At 46.6% G+C, this 19,288-nt stretch overlaps 1 protein-coding gene across 1 annotated transcript in view; it reads left to right on the top strand.

Annotated features, from left to right (window-relative positions):
- Positions 1 to 1,404: 1,404 nt before the first annotated feature.
- The window catches only part of LOC112560247 (cGMP-dependent 3',5'-cyclic phosphodiesterase-like), a 93,808-nt gene continuing 75,924 nt past the window's right edge, over positions 1,405 to 19,288 (top strand). Inside the window, exons 1-2 of the mRNA XM_025231944.1 lie at positions 1,405 to 1,658; positions 3,570 to 5,106. Of these exons, the coding sequence (XP_025087729.1) occupies positions 5,074 to 5,106 (33 nt within the window). The 5' untranslated portion in view covers positions 1,405 to 1,658; positions 3,570 to 5,073. The remainder of the gene's footprint in view (positions 1,659 to 3,569; positions 5,107 to 19,288) is intronic.

Genomic DNA, 19,288 nt, shown 5'->3' with positions numbered 1-19,288 from the left:
ACATCACGGTCACCAGAGAAATAATAATCTCTTTCGTTTTTGCGTATTATCAGCGGCTAAACTGACATACTGTTTGGGATCCGCCATTCTAGCATGAATACTTCATTTTGTAAACTGGAGAAGACGCGGACGAACACTTGCACGAGTTGTTGGGACAGAATTATTTATTGAAGACAAAGACAGTGCAGGCGAGCAGTTTACTGCATGCAGGCAGCGAACGTCATCGCAGAGGCAGGGTGTCGAGAAAATCTCGACAAAGCTCGTTATTTCTCGCAGGCGGGCTCGCCGGGCCCAACCGCTGGCTGGAGTGAGAGAGAGGACGACAGCAAAGGGCAAGCGGCCTGCTTCCAAGGACTTGGAGTCGTTGCGAGCCAGCGACCTGCGTTGTGTATTGTTCTTGCTGGTGGTCCCAGTGACATCACAGCCTTGTTCTCCCTTCCACTGCGTCACTACCTCCCCCTCCTGTCCACATCAATCCCCCCCCACCATTAGGTTTTTATTTATCGCGCTGAAAAACCCATTCAGCTGCTCAGCCTTCAGGCTTGTGGGGGTGTGAGATGATGTGGGAGGGTTTAGGAAATAATTGAGGCATTAACTGGAAAAGTCTGTCGATTGCTTTATTCCGAAAAGATCGGTGGTGGTGGTAGTGGGTGGTGGGGGATAACAGATGAAGAAAAGCACGCGATGAAAGCTAACCGAAGATTGTAACCACGCGGTGGCCGCCATAAAAATCCTCCGAAGTCAATCCAAGAAAAGTCCTTTCATTTACTGTAATAGTCATAATTTATCGGGTGGATGGGGTGTGTGGTTGATAGGCCTTTTCCTGCTGAATGACGAGCCGAATACAGGGAGGAGGGGGTCAGGGTAGGGGGAAGGGGTGGAGCAAGAACCTGCAGGCGCGAGCATGCCAAGCTGGCATTTGTTGGCATGTTATCACGAGCTCGATAATCGCTGGCATGCCGGACCCTGGCTGCTCGCGAATTAGAGAAAACGGCTGCAGACTCCGGCATCGCCTGTGTCTTGTGTCAGTCAAGCCTCGACATGTCTGCTCGACATTCCTTGACATCGGTGTTAACATCACTGCGATCATCGCCGCTGAGGATCTTGAATCGTGACACACCAAATGCATTGTTTACGTTTTGGGTTTTTTATCGTTTTGTTGTCTAGAATTTTTTTGCCCCTAACTTCAACACCATCTTCAGCGATTCTTTGTTTGTTATGTTTCTCGTGAGAGTTCTTCGGCCTTTCCCACAGCCTCCCCAAGCCCAGGTCCACCCCACCCCGACTTCTGACTATCGTGCGTTGCTATCACGTTCTACGAGCGGTTCGTCAGTGTACAGGGGGCTGCGGCAGTCGCACGAGCTAGATCGTATTACACGGCGACACGCACAGCTGTGACTGCTGCTGCTGGTGGTGGTGGTGCAGCAGTCTGCCGTAGCACCAGTGGCACGTGCGAGGGTGCTGTGACAGTGGTGCCAGCGTGCAAGGCTGCCCTCCCTCACTCTGTGTGTCTCCCGCTCTGACAAGCACGGATGTGTAGTTGTGCTGCGGCCCGTCCTGGTGGCTGACGACGTCGCGGGAGAGTTCGAGCGACGACATCGACGGCCACGAGGACGACAACAGCGGGACGGACATCACGAGCAGCTCCATCGACCCACGTACGTACAGTCCGGAGGTGTGTGTGTGTGTTTTGCTTCGCGTGTGTTGTAATGTAGGGAATAGCTGTAGTCAGCGCTAGGATGGTGTTGTGTGTGTGTGTGTGTGTGGGGGGACTAGGATGTGGGATGGTGTCACTTCACACAGTCGTTGTAACAGCTCTTGTTAGTTATGGTTGGTTAATGATCCATATCGGTAGAGTCAGAGGTCAGTTTGCGCGCGCATGTGTGTGTGGAGCAACCCTAGGTGGAATGAAAACAGCTGGTCTCTCTCTCGCGCACACACACACACGTGCGTACTGTTCACATACGCATCCCCCTCCCCTTCATATTCACGCGCGAGCGCTCAGCGAGAAAACGTTTTCACTCGTGTTGGGCAGTCCGCCAAGATGCTGGCCGAGTAGTAAGGTCGGTTTGCTGGGATTGTTATTGATCGCATAGGCCGTAGACGAGGAACGGAGGGGAGGAGTTGGTAGGGGGTGGGGTGGGCTTGGAATGGAGATGAACGCGCTGTATGTTGTCTGCTGTAAGCCTGACGGCCGCTGATCTTGCCTGCGCCTGGCATCAGCACGGATCTCGCATCGCACGCGCCAGCATCCGGACACCCACCCCCTCCACTCTGGCCAGCGTCATATGACATCTGACTCCCCCACCCACCCACACCCACACCCACACTTACCCCCACCGAACTGTTTTCGCACTTACTGGGGCTCATCATGGACTGCTGACACAGGATGAAATTAGGAGAGAAGGAAGGAGGGGTGGAGGATTCAGGGTTAGTATGTTCTGTGGAGCGCGTGACGTCACGTGGGAGATTTGTGGGTGAGACGTACTCGGTGTACCCTTGGATGCAAGTGTCACAGCTGGGCTTGTTTTAACGGCTAACAAGATCCGCGTCTGGTGCTCACCGAACGAACGCTGTCTCTGAAGAGAGGGAGCAGTGTTCAGAAATAAAAATATGATGTATGGAGGGAAGCAGAGTTCAGAAACAAAAATATGATGTATGGAGGGAAGCGCGAGCAAGAGACCTTCTGTAACACCAGTGCAAGCGTGTTTATTGACAATAACTCTGTTTACAGTTACCTGTGTACGCTCGTTCAGTTTGTTTGCTTGTCCATGTCTCACGATCGTACCGGAGCTCACTGTGTTCATGATATGCCATGAGTGAAACCACGAAGGTCATGCTGGCATTTCCACACTTTATTTTGGTCTGCTGTCTCACCCACCCACCAGTAGTGTTTACGGGTAGGTGTCACCTGTGAAATAATTCCACCGTCAATAAAATCGATTTCCTTTCATACCTGAGCTATTACAGGTGATGCTTTTTATTTTTTTTATTTATTTATTTTTTTTAGCGACAGCTGGATTCCTTTTAAACAGAAAATTTTCATCCGCATAAACATATTTTCATATCTTTCGGTAGAAGACGACCAAAAGAAATTTTCTATGATGAAAGAAATAAGTGAGCTGCTCATTGACATGACACAGTTGTGTCTTCAAGACATGAGGCTCATCTTGGTCGAAATCTCGCAGTTTCTCGCACAGCCCCGCGAGAATGTAAATCTCAGTGATCACGTGTCTTCGCCTTGTTCTTTGTTCTACATCGTTGTGACTATTTCGTGGATCTTGTTCAGTGAGCAGTGAGCTTGCCTTTTGGCTGAGATATTGAGCTATAAAATTAACTTATTGATATTATTATTTCTTTTATTATTTTGCTCACAGTTCTGACGACACATGGCCTATCAGTCGTCACTACAAGTGAACTTTGAACTTTCTCTCATCCCTGCAGACGTTTGTTGTCTTGTCGTTCTCTTATTTTCTGATATCGCGCGATTTTTCTCGAGAGATCAAATGACTAGTTTCCATTTTCAAAATGCCTGAAGTTGTCATTTTTTTTCCTCTTATTATTTTCAGACAACAAGAAGCTGACGTCACTAAGATTTTTTTGGTGAGGAGAGCTAAAACTGACATTGTCGAGTGAGCAGACGATCGATGTTAACATCAGAGACCGCGAGTCCGATGTCGTCGCTTTTTTTCTTCTGGTTAAACGCCACAAAACGATACCAGGATGCAATATCTTTTGGGTCTGTGAAAATGTGACCAACAGTTCTACAGAAAGTGCTTGTACCACTCGACTTGCGACCCCCTGGTCGTGACGTCACTGTCAAGGAGTCTTTGATGACGAGCGAAGGTTGGACCCATGAGCGAGGGTGTTCTTTCGGGCTGTAAATACCACAGAGCGCAGACTCAGACCACACGAACTTTCTTTGGTAGTTTTTAAAGATTTTATGGAACTGTTTGCAAGTTTACACAAGCGTAATGTTCCCATGGGAACCGAATCAGGAGTGAAGATCAAAGTCAGCTTTAAAAAAAAATCTTCTATGGTTGGTTTGGTCTTTGCGAGGCTTGCTTGGCATCTGATTTAGTAATGTGTGTGTCCCCGATTGTGTTGAGTTCATGTTTTGTGCACTGTGGAGATAGCGAGGAGCCAAAAGAGGACTAAATCCTTGTCTTCTTGCTGTTGTTGTTGTGTATACACACGGACTTGTTATAACTGGGTGATGCAGGATTTGTCAAAAGAAATTCCCCGACGCTTGAAAAGAAGCCACTGCAAGAGAGCAGCAGCAGCAGCAGCAGCAGCAGCAGCAGCAGCAGCAGCAACAACAACAACAACAACAACAACAACAACAACAACAACAACAGTAATAGCGGAAAAGAGCCGTGGCACCTGGAGTTGTACTTCAATTCTTGGCATGAAAAGATAATAGAGTTCCACAGCTATTCACCGACTGGAGTATTGCAAGACACAAATGCATTAGAGCCGGCCACATAGCCTCTTCGACGTGTTCTGTTGTGTTTTGGCACAGCTGCCGGGACAAACACACCCACCCCTTCACTCCAGCCCCCTTCTGTCTGCCGGCAGGGCAGTCAGCGCTGTTCTGATCGTCTCGCGCCTCTGTGCGGCGCCATCTTTCCTTGGAGTTTACACGGAGTCGGCATCAAGATTCGGTGGCACCCACCCGGAAAACGGGCAACACGGGTACCTACCACCATCCTTCCTCCTCCGCCTCCCCTCCTTCTACCCGCTCCAAGACGGTGGCCGCCGTCCAGCGAGCGGGGGGAGTAGGGGAGGGCGCGGTGTCGGGGCTGGCCCGTCGCCTGCGGTCCTGCTGCTGTCCGCATGCCCTGGCCACCCGCTTCTCCGACCTGCGGGCCACCGAGTCAGGCGAGCTCACCCAGGCGCTGGTAGGGGACAAGCCTGCAGGGGCCAGCACCAATGCCAGCGACAATGTCCGCGGCCACTGCGGCGCCTTTTCTGGTGACCAGGGTGACGACGGTGTCGCTGGTGGTGGTGACTGTGATGGTGTCATCGAGGGACTAGAAGGTTCCACAAACATCAAAGGAAAATATAGCCGCCATGGAGGAACGCCTGCGCCCTGCCCCTAGTCTGGTAAGATTTTCCTTCTCGTGTGTGTGTGTCAGTGTGTGTGTGTGTCAGTGTGTGTGTGTGAGTATGTGTGTAAGCGCGTATTTTTGTAAATATAGAAACGTCTTACTCGTATTTTTCCCTAATGGTGTTTTCAGGCCTATCAAGAAATCCCTGTTTTGTCTCTTAATCCCTGTTCATTCTTTGGCATAAAGCATGTCACCCGACGGTAGGGAAGAACCATTCGTTCCGCCTCGATTGCGGACCCCGAGCTGTCATGGGTATCATCGTCAGCACACCCGGTATTGCCGTTTATTCGTGCACGTGATGAAAAAGACAGTCGAGTCACTGTTAGTCCTGTCATGACACACACACGCACATACACACGTATACACACACACCCACACACACCCACATACACACTGTCATTCACGGTTTGTCAATCAAGTCCTGTTATGGCGTGACGTCACATAATCATCATAATCATCGATGATGAAAGAAAAAAGTATTTCGATGCATGGAGATAATGAAGCTGCCCATATGTTGCTACTAGCTGCGTATTGAGTGCTAAAAGATCCGTTGAGTGTTCACATGGAACATTGTGTGCGTGCGTGTGTGCGTGCGTGTGTGTGCGTGTGCGTGCGTGTGTGTGTGTGTTATAAATACTGTAACACTGAGTACAGACCATATGGAGCCCAACACCCCTGCAGTGCTCCTGTACTCTGTGTATCTGCTTGTCTGATACATTACTCTCTAACAGCCAAAACATATGAGACTACCTTTACCCCTTCTAAAAAATGTACAGCTATGTATTCCATTTTTCGAAATAAATCATTCAAAAAAAGAGAAAAAATTTAACCTGACGCACACAAAATCACAAAATCTCGAGCATAGCTTTGTTACATAAGCAACTCCATTTTCATACAGTTTGATTTTTTTCTTGCATAGGATTTATTATTTAGTGGCCAACCCTGAGTGACTAGACCTAAAAGACAATAACAATCAACACCCCAAAGTACATCTTTTTCACCCAACAGGCAGCGACGTGTGTGAAGGCAAGAATGGCGACAGTGAACAGTTGTTGCACGGACGTGTATAGGTGGATGGCTGTCTGTCTGCCAAGACCAACGCTTAGCCTCTTGCGAAGTGATCCCCTGTTAGTCTTGGCGAGCCGTAACAAAGAATGTGAATAAACCGGAAGCTTTGTCGTCTAAAGCCTCGTTTTAGCAGTTAACTGGAAAAAAAATAGTCTGCCAGCAGGCAGCAGTCCAGGGATATTAGTTCGTGATTGTTTATTATTATTATATCAGAAGGCCACCTGGGCTGGTCCAGGGGTGCTGGCTGACCACCGCTTGTCCGGGTTCATATCTTGTCTCGGGCACGCTGCTCTTTCTCTGCACGTGAAGTTGTTGACGGCGTAAAAACCAGTTTCTCCCCCTCACCTCACCTCACTCACTTCTCTCTCTCCTTGGCGTGAAAAGAAGGGATAAAATCCTATTTCCGTCAGTTGCAGCTGTTTTGGAGGTTTAGTGTGTGGAGGTGATAAGACTCCAGATGATCTGCTTGAATGCAAAATTGAGTCAAAAAAAAAAAAAAAAAGGAGCTCCTATATTTTCTTTTAAACTTTCTTTCGTCAGCCATGCTGACCGATTAATGATTGCGACAACAGGGATTATCTTTCACTCGATGCACATACGGAGCACACGCAGAACAAACAAACACACACACACACACACAGACATATTGATGAGGTAGACTAGACTAGATAGAGACATTGACTCAGGCGGTGGGGCGACATGTCCGGTGACCAACCAATCTTGTGATCTTTTCGAATTGTGACAACACTTGAACACAAAATAAAAAGAAACAAGAATGATCAGAGCCCTTTACCAACAAGACATGAGTAACATTCCACCAAAAGGCTGACCAAGAGCTGCGGGTACCTACTTGACTGAGGTACCCAGAGCTGACAGTACACAGTGCCTACAGAAGAGCGAGACAGGAGAGACAGGAAGTCACTAGAAAGGAAGAGGAGGCAAACTACATTAGACAGCGGCTCTGTCTCCTCCCGCTTCGTGGCAGGGCAAGCAGTGAGGCATCTCTGTGGCCTCCAGATCGATTCACGATGCCACCTCTTTTTTTTTTAGTCCGTGAGGTTGCATGTCCCCCGCTGCCTTCTCCCATCCCAACTCGCAGCCCCATCTTTGTCACGTGACTCTGCTAAACCGCAAAAAAGAAGGTGTTTCAGTCCGCTGATTGAGGAGAATTTTATAGAATCTGGTTTGGCCTGTGCGGTGAAAAGGACACAAGCGGGGGGAGAGAGAGAGAAAAATGGGGCGGGTGTGGGGGAAGAGAGAGAGATGGAAAAATGAGGTGCATGCGGGCGTTGCGGCATGTTTTAAAGACTATTTACAGCACTCGGCAAACATTGATGACTGTGGCTGTCGTTTTTATTCCCTCGCTGTTCGCGTGTTGCATTGACCTGCTGTGCCAAAATGTCACTTTACAGATTTTGAGAACGAGAGATGTGGAGCTAAAGGTCACATGGTGAAATTAGAAACCTGTAAATGGAGATCACAGCTACAATGCTAAAAATAGAGACATGTAGATGTAGGTCACATATACGATAATACTATACTAAAATACAGACCTGTGGCTGTAGACTAAAAGTAATGGCTGTGCCTGGTGACTGAAAATACGGTAGAACTAGAGATACGATCCCCGGAGACATAAGAGAAATCCAAACAAACAAACTGTCCTAAAAGTTTGGCGATGGTGTCTAAAAGTTTAGGTCGGAGACCTCATCGCGAAAGGCATTTTCACAATAAGCTAGACATTATTCATCATTCTTATTCATTATCAAAAATGCATAAAACGTGGAACTAATGAATGAATTTAGTAACACCAAGGATTAAGATTATGATAATATTAAAAGATGTGCACTGAAATGTTTATCTGGAGGTCTGAAATCACCACCATAACTTCAACAATTTAAGTGGGTGGGGTTGGGCGGGGCTTCTTCTTCCTCGTTCGAGTGGTGGCGCCTCATATCCGGGTGTAGGGCTGAGGTTTGTATGTCAAGCCTCTTGAGGTGGCTGTTGAGGTTGTAGTTTCCGGTTCTCAGGCGGAATATCAGGGTTTGTTTGTGATGTGGCAGTTACTGGAGGGCGTCTGTGTATTGCAGGATTTTGCGGTTTCGTTACAGAGCTGACTTTTCCTTTTGTTTGCAATTAGTGACGCTTGCCTCTTCTATAACAGACTTGACATGGACCTTTGCTGCTGCATTCTTTTGCCAGCTGATCTGCTTTCTCATTTCCTGCAATCCCTATGCGTGCTGGTATCCACTGCAGAAGAATCTTTGATTTTTGAGTCAGCTTGTTCAAGTGTTCGTCAGGGGCAGTGCCTTGTCGGTTTAGATAGAAGTGAGTGGTGGTGAGTTTGTGAGAGTGAGTCTGCGAAAAGGAATGACTTCTTTGGCTTGGCCTGATGTAGAGGAGTCTGTTAACCAATGAGGGCCAGGACTCTGCCTTGTACTTGGAGTGGAAGTAGGGGATGTGTTCTGAAACCCCTCTCAGTTAATGGATGGGAAAACAGTAACTCACGACCTTTGTAGCTGCGCCTCTGCAAGGGGTCTCAGATCCAGCAATTACTCGCGATCCACTCCCACCTCCCCCTAAAGCAAATATTATTAATAATAAGGGATCCTAGGGCTGATTAGTCGACAGAAAAGGTGACCAGAGCATTACTAAATTAATAGGACACACAGGCGCCCGCATGTATGGTCATGGCAGACACACAGGCACACACATACGCGTTCGTGTGGGCTCAGACACGCACGGATGAATAATACAGATGGAGGTGAATGATATACTGATTAACACAGCACACGATGTTACATGTTAAATCGATCAGCACGAAACACACCATTACATGCTAAACCTACACAGGGGAAAGAAGGGAGGTAACGGAAACAGAAGAGGGAAAGTGGTGGAGCGGGAAGGGGAGGGGAGAGGTTGTTAACGACGGAAGCGACACCTAGAGTGAGATCAATGAGTCAGTCACGTGCATGAGAGCCGATCAGGTGTGCGTGTTGATGAAGCAGTGTTCAAGGTTGCTTGCACTTCGCTTGTGGCGGCAGCTTTCTGATATGCGAATCGAGCCAACCGTTCTCACCGACAAGTAAAGTGCTTTCTCTCTCACTTCTTCCTCCCATCCTTGCAGTGCTCTCCCCTTACCCGCCAAATGTTCTCTCACGTTTTGATCGATGCTACCATAAACTTCATCTGAAGTGAAAGGCAGAGAATAGGATTTGAGGGAGGGAGGTGCCACATCTACAAATATTCCCCCCATTACCCACCTGTCCACATTTTCTCCAGACCTTGCCGTGAAGCATGCATTCTCACAAGATCGGCTGATTAATATTACAGCTTTCTGCAACTACAGCCACCCTTGGTTGCGGAGCACTGAGGCCATTATGTTGAATTATGTTGTCAATACATAACACAGGTCGAGTGCCAGGCGAGCGAGAGCTGGATAAGTTACTGTCGCGCGCTGCCACAGTCCACTCCGCCCTGTCGGATCTCTCAACCGCAGCACTCTCCACCTCCGCCAGTGTTTGCGCGCGGCTGACCCCACCAGCACCAGGAGAGCTAACAGAAAATGATTGGTCACGTGTCACGTTAAGATGACGTGAAAGACAAAACAACAGGACCGTTTGACCGTTTCTCAACTCTTTCATCAGTCTTCCTGAACTCAGGACTTTACTAACGATGATGATGAACAATGTGTAGTTTACGAATATTTGGGGTGAATCGAATAAATACCCGTGTGTGAAATTACAAGACTGTACAAGGCAGTTGTAACAACTAGCCGGGTGTAGTGGAAGCTTGTAAGGATGGGAGGACGACCAGCCATCCCGCCCTCTTTTCCATTTGGATGCTTAAAGATCGATTCTCCGGCTGGAACATTTGGAACTTCTCGTGGAGAGGGAATCCCGGGCTGGAGAATTGTGGGAACGAGTAATGCGTGAATGATGACGTAGTTGTGGAATGACGTAAGCGAGTGCCGAGTCATTTCCTTCCGGGAACAATTTGTGTTCTGAGCTATTTTAGGAGTTGAGAGTTTCCCCAACACGATCGTCTTCGTATTCTTCTCATTACAGTTGCGTGTGTGTTTTTTTTTTTTCTTTTTTATAGCCTTGTAGCGATGAGAGTTTTTATTGATGGAAGGATTTCCGCAGATAGGTGTGCCCTCCTTCTGTCTCTAGAAATCGATTGGCGTGAAATTTTGGCATTAATCATGGCAAGCCGTGTATGTCATTGTCTAATGAAAAATTGCTCATTGATTTGGGCGAGTCCTCCGTGCCAGGAGAATCTGCTAGAACTTTTTTTTTTTTGCTCCCTAGAAGGCAGCCCCTGCGTGATGTGCCATGACAGGGTGGCCGATGTTGGCGACCCATCCGACATACGACCTTCGCCCTCAATGCCAATCGCTGTTCTCTCCCTTGTCGACACTTTTCGTGAAATTCGTCGCTTGGTCATCATCGCCGCTTTGACAGGATCGTATCCTGGCCTTACCTATCGCTACAGATCAAGTGGAATGCAGTTTTTTCCCTTCTAATGACTAGGAACAAGACATTACATTCTTTAAACTGAGTGAGTACCCCGGTCTCCCTCCTTTGCATCCTCAAGATACAGGCCCATGAACACCCGTGAACGGCGGAGTCAGGCTCGTGGCGTTTCGTTGCAGTCGACATTCTTGATGGCAACGGTCTTGGAAATGTAAACATATAGAAGCACAAGCTTGATGCTTATGTTGTTGACCTTTTTTTTGTGTATACTGATATTTTGGGGCATATGGATCAAGAATGGAAGGAAAAAGGAGAGATGGCTCTAGGAAATGGCATTTGTCACTGAGCTTTATCCAGTCATTCAAAAAAAAAAAAAAGCATTCCGCCAACCCTGTTAGGCTCATTTCTTTCGAGAGGGCTGCCCTGATTCTCGATGGATGGTAGCACACTCAAAGTGACAGCAGTAACAGGCTTACTAACAGGGGGGATTACTGAGTTCAAGACAGCGTACTTTCTATTGGAGCAACGGTTAAACATCGGGTGTTGCCAACGGTTCTGCTACTTTCCCATCCCCATTACTCAGTGGCTCTGCTTTCTGTTTTTTTTTTCTTTTACTCTCTCCATCTGTCCTTCCACCTGGGGTGGTCCTTCTGTCTGTGATGTCGCTTGCTTCTTTTCTCCCTGCCCGCTTATCTCCCCTTTCACCACCCTCTCTCTGTCTTTCTCTCAAAGAATGCTCTCTCAAAATACCATGTTGTACATATTTGTTCTTGTGTAAAAAGCGCATGTTACAATTTTGTATTCGTAGAATTGTTTCATCTGGAGCCAGAAGAACTCCGAGACTGCAGAAAATAAACCTCGGCAGTAAACATGCTCGGGAGCAAGGCACCAAACGTAGCCTATGAACTTCTCGTAACGGAAACAAATATTCCTCCAGATTTAGTGCAGGTCGGGTAAACGTTGTGGATGTGATCGGAGGTCAAGTGCACGCGCCCACACGCGCACAAAGAAAGACAAGCATCGGCACACGCCGATTTATTAAGGAAAGTGTGCGCGCGCTCGTGTGTGTATGTGTGTGTGTGGAATTCTATTAATATCAGGCTGGTTGGTCATTGTTTATGGGCAAATAAAACTAGACGTGGATTGTATCCAGCTCCGGGAATTGCTAGATCACGTGACCTGAGTCAGAAATCCATTATTAATGCTCGTTTGTGGTTACTTGCAAGTCTGTATTAATGCCTCACTTTTCTCCAACACGCAAGGTTTTGAAAGAACTCGAACCAGGCCACAGACAACTGCCAATTGTCAACAACATGGGAAAGGAAGGAGGAAAAAAAAGAAAGATTGGGCCAAGATAGTTTGGATAGCATTTTTTTCTCGGAAAAAAAACTCAATACGTTTTGTATTGCATGTAGCTGAAGACTGCAAACCGAACGCCCGGGTGTTCAGAAGCTGTGGACAAGAAGGAAAAGGTGTTTGCGTGAGAAGGCGAGGGTATTGACAGAACACTTGGCAGCAATGATGCAACACCGCTGTAGTCGCGGCTTCAAAGGAAGCGGCGCTCGGCACCGAGGCACGCAATCGTGCCATGAAAGGTGCGCGACACGGAGCCATTAAGACGAGGGAGAAGAAGAGGCAAAGCACGAGGTGAGCCGCGGCCGGTGATGAGGAGCTACTGACAAAAATTAACCAATCACTTGATAAGCCTGTGCGGCGCGGCCCGCCGCGAAAGCATCGATACCGTTAAGTCTCGGGTGCGCAAACAAAGGCCCGCAAACACGAGCGAAGACACTACTGCGACAATCGAAGTTTTTTTTCCTCCTCTCGGGTTTTTTTTTTCCTTCTCTCTCTCTGTCATCCCCTTCCTTCCCACCCCCAGGCGGGTTGTTCAGCTGCACTTCGCTGTTTGATGGTTTGGAGTGCTTGTGAGCTTTACGTGTCTGCCAGCACCGTCCTGCAACACTCGCCAAGCTTAAGATGGTATTTTGAGAAGGAAACACTTTGGTGGCTGCTAGGGGGAGGAAGGTGGGTAGGGAGTTCGTTGAAAGTAAGAGGAAATGAAAGGGGAAGGGGGTACAAAAGAAAAGCGCACTTTACGGCTGCTGCTGGCAAAGAAGCATCAACGCGGCGGCAGAGGAAAGACTCGATAAAAAGGCTGGAAGTAATGGAAATAAATAGGTGATCGATGGCATCAGCGTCGTTGGCGTATTCGTCGCTTAACGGTAACTAACCGATGGCTGCGGGCCTTGAGCGTTTGATGTGGCAGGGCGGATCAGTTTCTTCAGTTAAATCGAGTTTGCAGATGACTGTCAGCGAGGCGATGGATGCTTTGATACTTAGATCGCAGTAAACTCCTCAGAACATGTCATCGACTTGGGTCTGAGATTTGTTGGTGTTTGCTCACAGCGATAATTGCAGAAGTGGAACTGTAGACAAGAGAGAAAGTGAGGGGGAGAGAAAGAGAGAGATACAGAACGAGAGAGAGAGAGAGATAATGTTTTACAGAGACACAACATTGAAACCTCATCTATAGCCAAGGAACAGTCCTATAAATAGGTGTCACATGCAGCGAAAACAACAACGTGCGCAAAACAAGATTCGAACTCAGGACCGCTGATTGTCACTGTATCACAAGGAAAAGAGAGAGAGGAGGGAGATAGAAGAGAGCGCGTGATAAAAGGAGGAAACAGAGTTATGATCTTTGCTTACTTTTTTTTTAAAAAACTTCTTTCCCAGAATGACAGCATTTGTCCGGCAATAAGATGATAAAAATAAGTTAGACCAGTAAGAGGACAGCTTACAGCGCCTCACGAAATAACCATTATTCCCTCTATCTTACACTGAATCGAAGGACGGTTGCCAACAGTCCGTTTCCACAACTCCGTGACGTCAATGGCAACTCTTTTTTTTTGAAGGAGACTTTCACTTGGGATACAAACCCCTTCCTCTCTTCTACCCCTCCACTCCCTGTCCCTCCCTGCTCTATCGTCGCGTATGAATTTGTGAAGAGAAAATTACAGCCATCAAAATTCACCCTCTCCTCCGCCCAGTATTGCAATATCCTCTGACTGCCTCGACATCGATTCGTGACGTCATGGTGCCCAGAAAGGCCGTTTATACTAGTCTCGCGAGATCTCGGGCTTCTGCTTGGTTTTTAACGTGAAGCTAAAGGGAAAAAAAAAGGTCGCTGACGGCGGTTTTCAGACATTTCTTTGAGGTAGCGGATGGGTGAAACCGTTAGGCCGAATTCCGATCACGTCATTTCAAGGGATAGACAGTTTGGGATTCCTTGCAGACACTGATGTCTCTAAGCTGCACTTTAGCAGTTCTTGCAGTCAACGGCAAGAAACGGTAATCAAAGCCGAGAAGTAAGGCACGAGGGTCAGATGGAGAAACTGCTCAAAGCACCACTCGACACTAGAGGAGAGGAGCTTATGAGAAGAATTAGCTAAAATGTTCACAAAATAGCAGGCTGTCAGCTGACTGCTGCGGGGCCATGACTCGTGCCGTGCAGCTGGCCCAGAGTCACGTGCTTTAGCTCTTGACGTCATCGTGTACGAGCTCTAGCGTGATACTTGTCTAAAAATAGATTATTTTTCCACTTGATCATCTTCCACCTGCAACTCGATTTGTGAACACTCCAGTGTGTATGAACAGGGCTGTAGGTGCCGTGTGTGGTGCGTGTAGGTGATGGTGATGTCAGACGGTGGCTGATGCACTCACCTCCTCGACAGACATGGCTAACCGTGAGCAATAAGTGTTAGGCTTAAATACCTGTAGTTTATTCTTAATGACCACTGTGGAGAAACACAACCATTCAAGTTAATCGCAGAAGCTGAACGACCTGTGTGGGAACTTTAACATAGTGGAATACAAGGAGATAAGGTTATAGTTCATCGCAACCAGCAATAAAGTAAGACCATGTCCATGCGGAAGGAAGTACGTGTAAAAATCGGAAAGATAAAATCTTTCATTCCTATTTACTGCTTGAGATTGACCGATTGCGAGAAAGAACCACATCCGCGTAATCGGCCGAAAGTCATTAATTAGGCTCTTCTCACGAAACAAAGTCTAGTTCCGTCCGTTAATAGGATGACAGGATGAGTGCAGCTACGTTTACTTACCGGTTCACACACTTTTATAACCTGTTTCTTAGTTCTGACACTTGCATCTGATCGCCAGGCTAGTCGAAGTGACCCACAGAGAATATCCAAGTCCCCATCGGGTATCGATCTCGGGTGGCCCAGCAAAGTGACCTACGATTGTCCCGAACTGTTCAGATGGACATTGAGTGTTTGTTACTAGCATTGCTTTTCTGAACCTTGTTTACTAAATCTTCTTAAATCGATGTTATGGTTTTTCATTTCTTTCACTTTTATTCATTCTTCTTTTTTTCTGTAATTGTACCTTGATATAGCAAATGCATCTTAGAACTCTCCTCCACGGCTTGCTAACTTCGTCAACGAAATTTAATGCAAAAGTGCCAGAGCCTATCGGTCGTAGAGAGTGAGTTGTAAGTGGTTCATCGGGTCTAAGGTGACGCCAGATCCTCTCAACCTCTCTTTCAACCGTTTTCCTGATAATCAGATACCAATTCAGAATCTAGCTCGAAGGACTGTGGCATATCATGAGAACATTCAGTATTGAAGAACTCATCCCTCACCTCAGTTTTCCTCAACTAGAGAGTTTTTGTTGACAGTGAGATTCAAGAGTGGCCATCAATCTGTAATGTTGAAATTTTATTGGAGAGCATTGTGCGTGAACCTCTTTATCACCCCACACCTCTCTCCTGGGTGTCATACTCCTCTACAACTTGCTTTGCAAATGACATCGATCTTGTGGCAAACAAAAACAAGGAAATTCAGAGCTCCAGAAGGCTGACAGGTCAAGAACATATGGGATGATGAGAGTGTCGTCAACACCAACAGGAACAGCAGCCTAGAGATGAGCATGAAGGGAGGACTCCTAGAGGAGGCTAACGGCTTTTAGTGCCTGGGGATCCACCTTGTCCAGCGATGACACAGATGGCTCTTCATCCATCCCATCCTGCTTTATGGGCGCTCGAACCGCAGACTCTGCTTGCTGATACAAAAAGAAAGAATCCAGACGTTGGAGAAGAAGTGCTTGAGGAAACTGCTCCCAATTTCCTGTCTGGAAGATAAAGCCATCGACAATGTACCGGCCACGGTCGCCTCCCTGGTGGGCCACCAAATCCTCCTCCTGACAACAGTAAGGCAGAGCAAAGCTTGTCTGAGTTAGCGATGTTACTCGCCACACCAGTCACCCTGAGGTCATCATTCAGGGTACCTTGGAGAGAGATTGACCCATGGTCGACAGGGGAAAGTGTCTGGTGAACATAAAGGGGTGGACAGATCTTATCATGCCGGATCTCAGCTTAGCGAAAGCTGCTTTGTAGAACTTGAACTACTTCGTCTCCAGGATGTCCACTCCACCTACTGACGACCTGTCCAGGTGAAGGAACTCACTTGATTGAAGGAACTCACGATGATATATTATTATTTACCTTGTATGTTTGGCAGATAATTTAGTTTTAAATATCTCAGTTTGTCTGAGAGGATGAAGAATAAAGTATCTTGTCTCGTGGATAAAAAAAGTTACTGGTCCGAATGAACCTCGAACCCACGATGTTTTGTAGAGCGTGTTAATCTCAGACATTATATTTAATGTATAATAGATGTGATATATTAAAGATATTACAGTTATGTCACATGATAGAATATAAAAATATATCAGTTACATCATAGATACACTTGGTATATGGCAGATATAATATATAACAAAATTTATCTGCCACAAAGCTTTGTTGAATAACAGCATGAACGAATATGAGGCCAATGGCACATTTTTGGGATAGTGTGCTGAATGTGGTTAGCTGACAAATAAACTACAATGCTGATCGCACTGGATGATAAATTGAGATAATATTTATTTATTTGTTTGTTTGGGAAGGCAGCAATCGATTTAAATAATATTCAGTGTAACTAGAGGGGAAAAAACCATACAGGCACGATGGTTCGGGCAGTCGACGAACAAGGAGAACCAGATGACAAGGAAATTGGAAAAAGTTAAAAGAAAGGTAAAAAAAAAAAAGGAAAAAAGCTTCCACTGCTCGGAGTTTCACCTCTGGAAAGGAAATCTTCCAAACAGCAATTCCATGTCGGAAGTGCGTGGGTCTCGTTACAGTAGCTGCAGGTTGACAGCCATAAATAAAGTCCAACACTTGGTGTCGCCTGCTTGAGTGGGGTGACGGGTGGGGTGACGGGTGGGGTGACGGGGTGGGGTGGGTAGGAGGTGGGAGGAGACAACTTTACCGCGTGGATGGCTTATTTTGATGTCGAACGTCCAAAAGACAGGAGAGAGAAGGAGATGAAATGGCTGTGGAAGGAGGGAAGATTGCTGGTCAACCCGGCTTGGTTTACGAGTATTACAGAATGGGAATGTGAGCGTGTTGTTATTTTTTTACACACGAACGAACGCACGAGTGTTGGTGCAGGGCCACAGTTTGAATTGATAGTGCTGAATACGATTATTTATTCGAAAATTTAAATGTCCAGTAGATCGAAGCTTTTGAAAGTAAGCTACCCCGAGTACCTGATATTATTGTCCACAATCCCTTTAGTATAGAGACAGTTACAAACCTACAAGCACCCCATGCACACAAAATGTCACAACTCTTAACAGCAGGAATGTACGTAGATAAGTTAATGTTGTGAAGATGACTGAAAGGTGGGATGGAGAGGTGAGGGCAGGTAGAGGTGGATGGGAAGGATTGGCTATATTTACTGTGATTTATGGGGATGACATCTTTAACTAAGCTCAACACGCTCATTAATAAAATGTTTTGCATTCTTTAGAGACTGTAATGAATCGAAATGTCACTCGGAGAAATAGCTCCTGGCCTCGGTTGCTTGCTGTTTCAAGACCTCCTGGGTATCTTCAGTTTACATACACAGGCTCGAGATGGGAGGGGTGTTCTTAGGGAGACAGGAATGCACAGTTTAGTGGTTAGTCCGCTTGGTTTGTGAGAAGAATCGCTTGTTCAGGAAGAATCCAGGTCTTCTCTCCATGTCTTAGTCATAGTGAACCACTTACATCTCGCTGCTGTGGGTGACTGTAAACTACGAGACTTTACTTACCTCCACCGCGTGCAGAATAGTTAAAGAGAAAGGACTTGGAGAATATAAATAAATAATGAAACAAAAAGTTGTATTGCGATGTTGTCAGCAGCAATGAATTTCTCGGACTTCTTCACGGTCTGGCCTGGCAAACATTGACTGCTTGTCTTGTCAGCCAGGAACGGGTGGAAAGGCAGTTTTCAGCTTTGTTAACGGGGATTGTAATGGATTGCAGCCAGCTCCCAACGTAAGCTTGTTTACTGGCTTGTTGCCATATGTAGGTGTAGTGACTCCTTGAAGTGATCCCAGGGTGAGGTACCTGATGATGCACGCACCTCACAGAACTCCTTACACGCACTGGTAGTACGTATAGATGCACTCAGGTACATGTACATTACAGACCCACCTCTTTATCTAGTCACCAGCTATCCAAATGTTGAGCAAGAGGCGAGGATGGTGATATAAAGAGATGTATGATCCATAACCAGGGTAACTTCAGTGGAGGAAATCCGTTCCGCCACCATGTGTGGGCGAGAAAGGGGTTTGGTGAGATAACGGGGTAGAGACTGTATATTGGAGGTATCCTGGTAGAAGGTATTTCATCGAAAAATATTCTTAGTGTAATAATTAAAATCTGCATTATTTCAACGGAAATCCGTTGGATGATTTGATGTCAAAAATAATTAAAAACCAAACTTGTTATATTAGTTTCAACTGACAACTATCATCCTTAGCCAACTCAGCACCAGAAGCTGTTCCTGGACCGACAACACAGAATATGATGAATATGTAATAGCAGAAATTCAGAACCAGGTCTTACAGAAGCTTATGTCATATTGACCTCGTCTCAATCATGACAGTCTGCAATCCCTCCCCCCAACTTCCCTTTGTACTTTATATTTTTTTCAAGCAAAATTTAACTGGTGTCCGGATAGGGATTTTAGCTTCTTTTAGTTGTAGCTCGCCCTCCAACCCAGCCTTGAGTGGATGGTGGGACTGGAGGGTGAGAGTGAATCTGTAAGAGGATCGATTGTTGCCCGGAAGAGAAGACGGAGGAGCGGGGAAGGCAACTCCCCGCGCGCTTTCCCCTGTCGTCCAAGCAAGACGTGGCGCCGCCATCGATTGGTGCGAGGACCACCTCGTGGCCTACAGAAGCAGATTTATGAGCTCGCGCCGTCCGACACTAGAAAAGCCTTTTTGATTCGCCCTTTATTTCTTTTTATTTTCCCCCCAAGGCGTCGAGAAGGGATAGTTCTAAACGAAAATTAGAATATCCGCCATTAAACTTGCAAAATTTATTTGTCACCAGATAGTAATTAGTTGCGTGGCTGGTTGGCTGGTTGGTTGGCTGGTTGGCTGGTTGGTTTGAAGAATGATAATTTTTCTAAAACAAGTTGAATTCTGCAGACCTGTAGTCTATGGGTAAATATGTTATTAATAGAAATGGTTATGGCTGTTAAGATTGCCAAGAGATGATGGCTCGTGATTGCGAGACATCAAG

This window comes from Pomacea canaliculata, linkage group LG3 (genome assembly GCF_003073045.1).
Source record: "Pomacea canaliculata isolate SZHN2017 linkage group LG3, ASM307304v1, whole genome shotgun sequence".
NCBI lineage: Eukaryota > Metazoa > Mollusca > Gastropoda > Architaenioglossa > Ampullariidae > Pomacea > Pomacea canaliculata.
The sequence above is the reverse complement of the archived record's forward strand: the minus strand, read 5'-3'. Positions and strand labels throughout refer to the sequence as shown.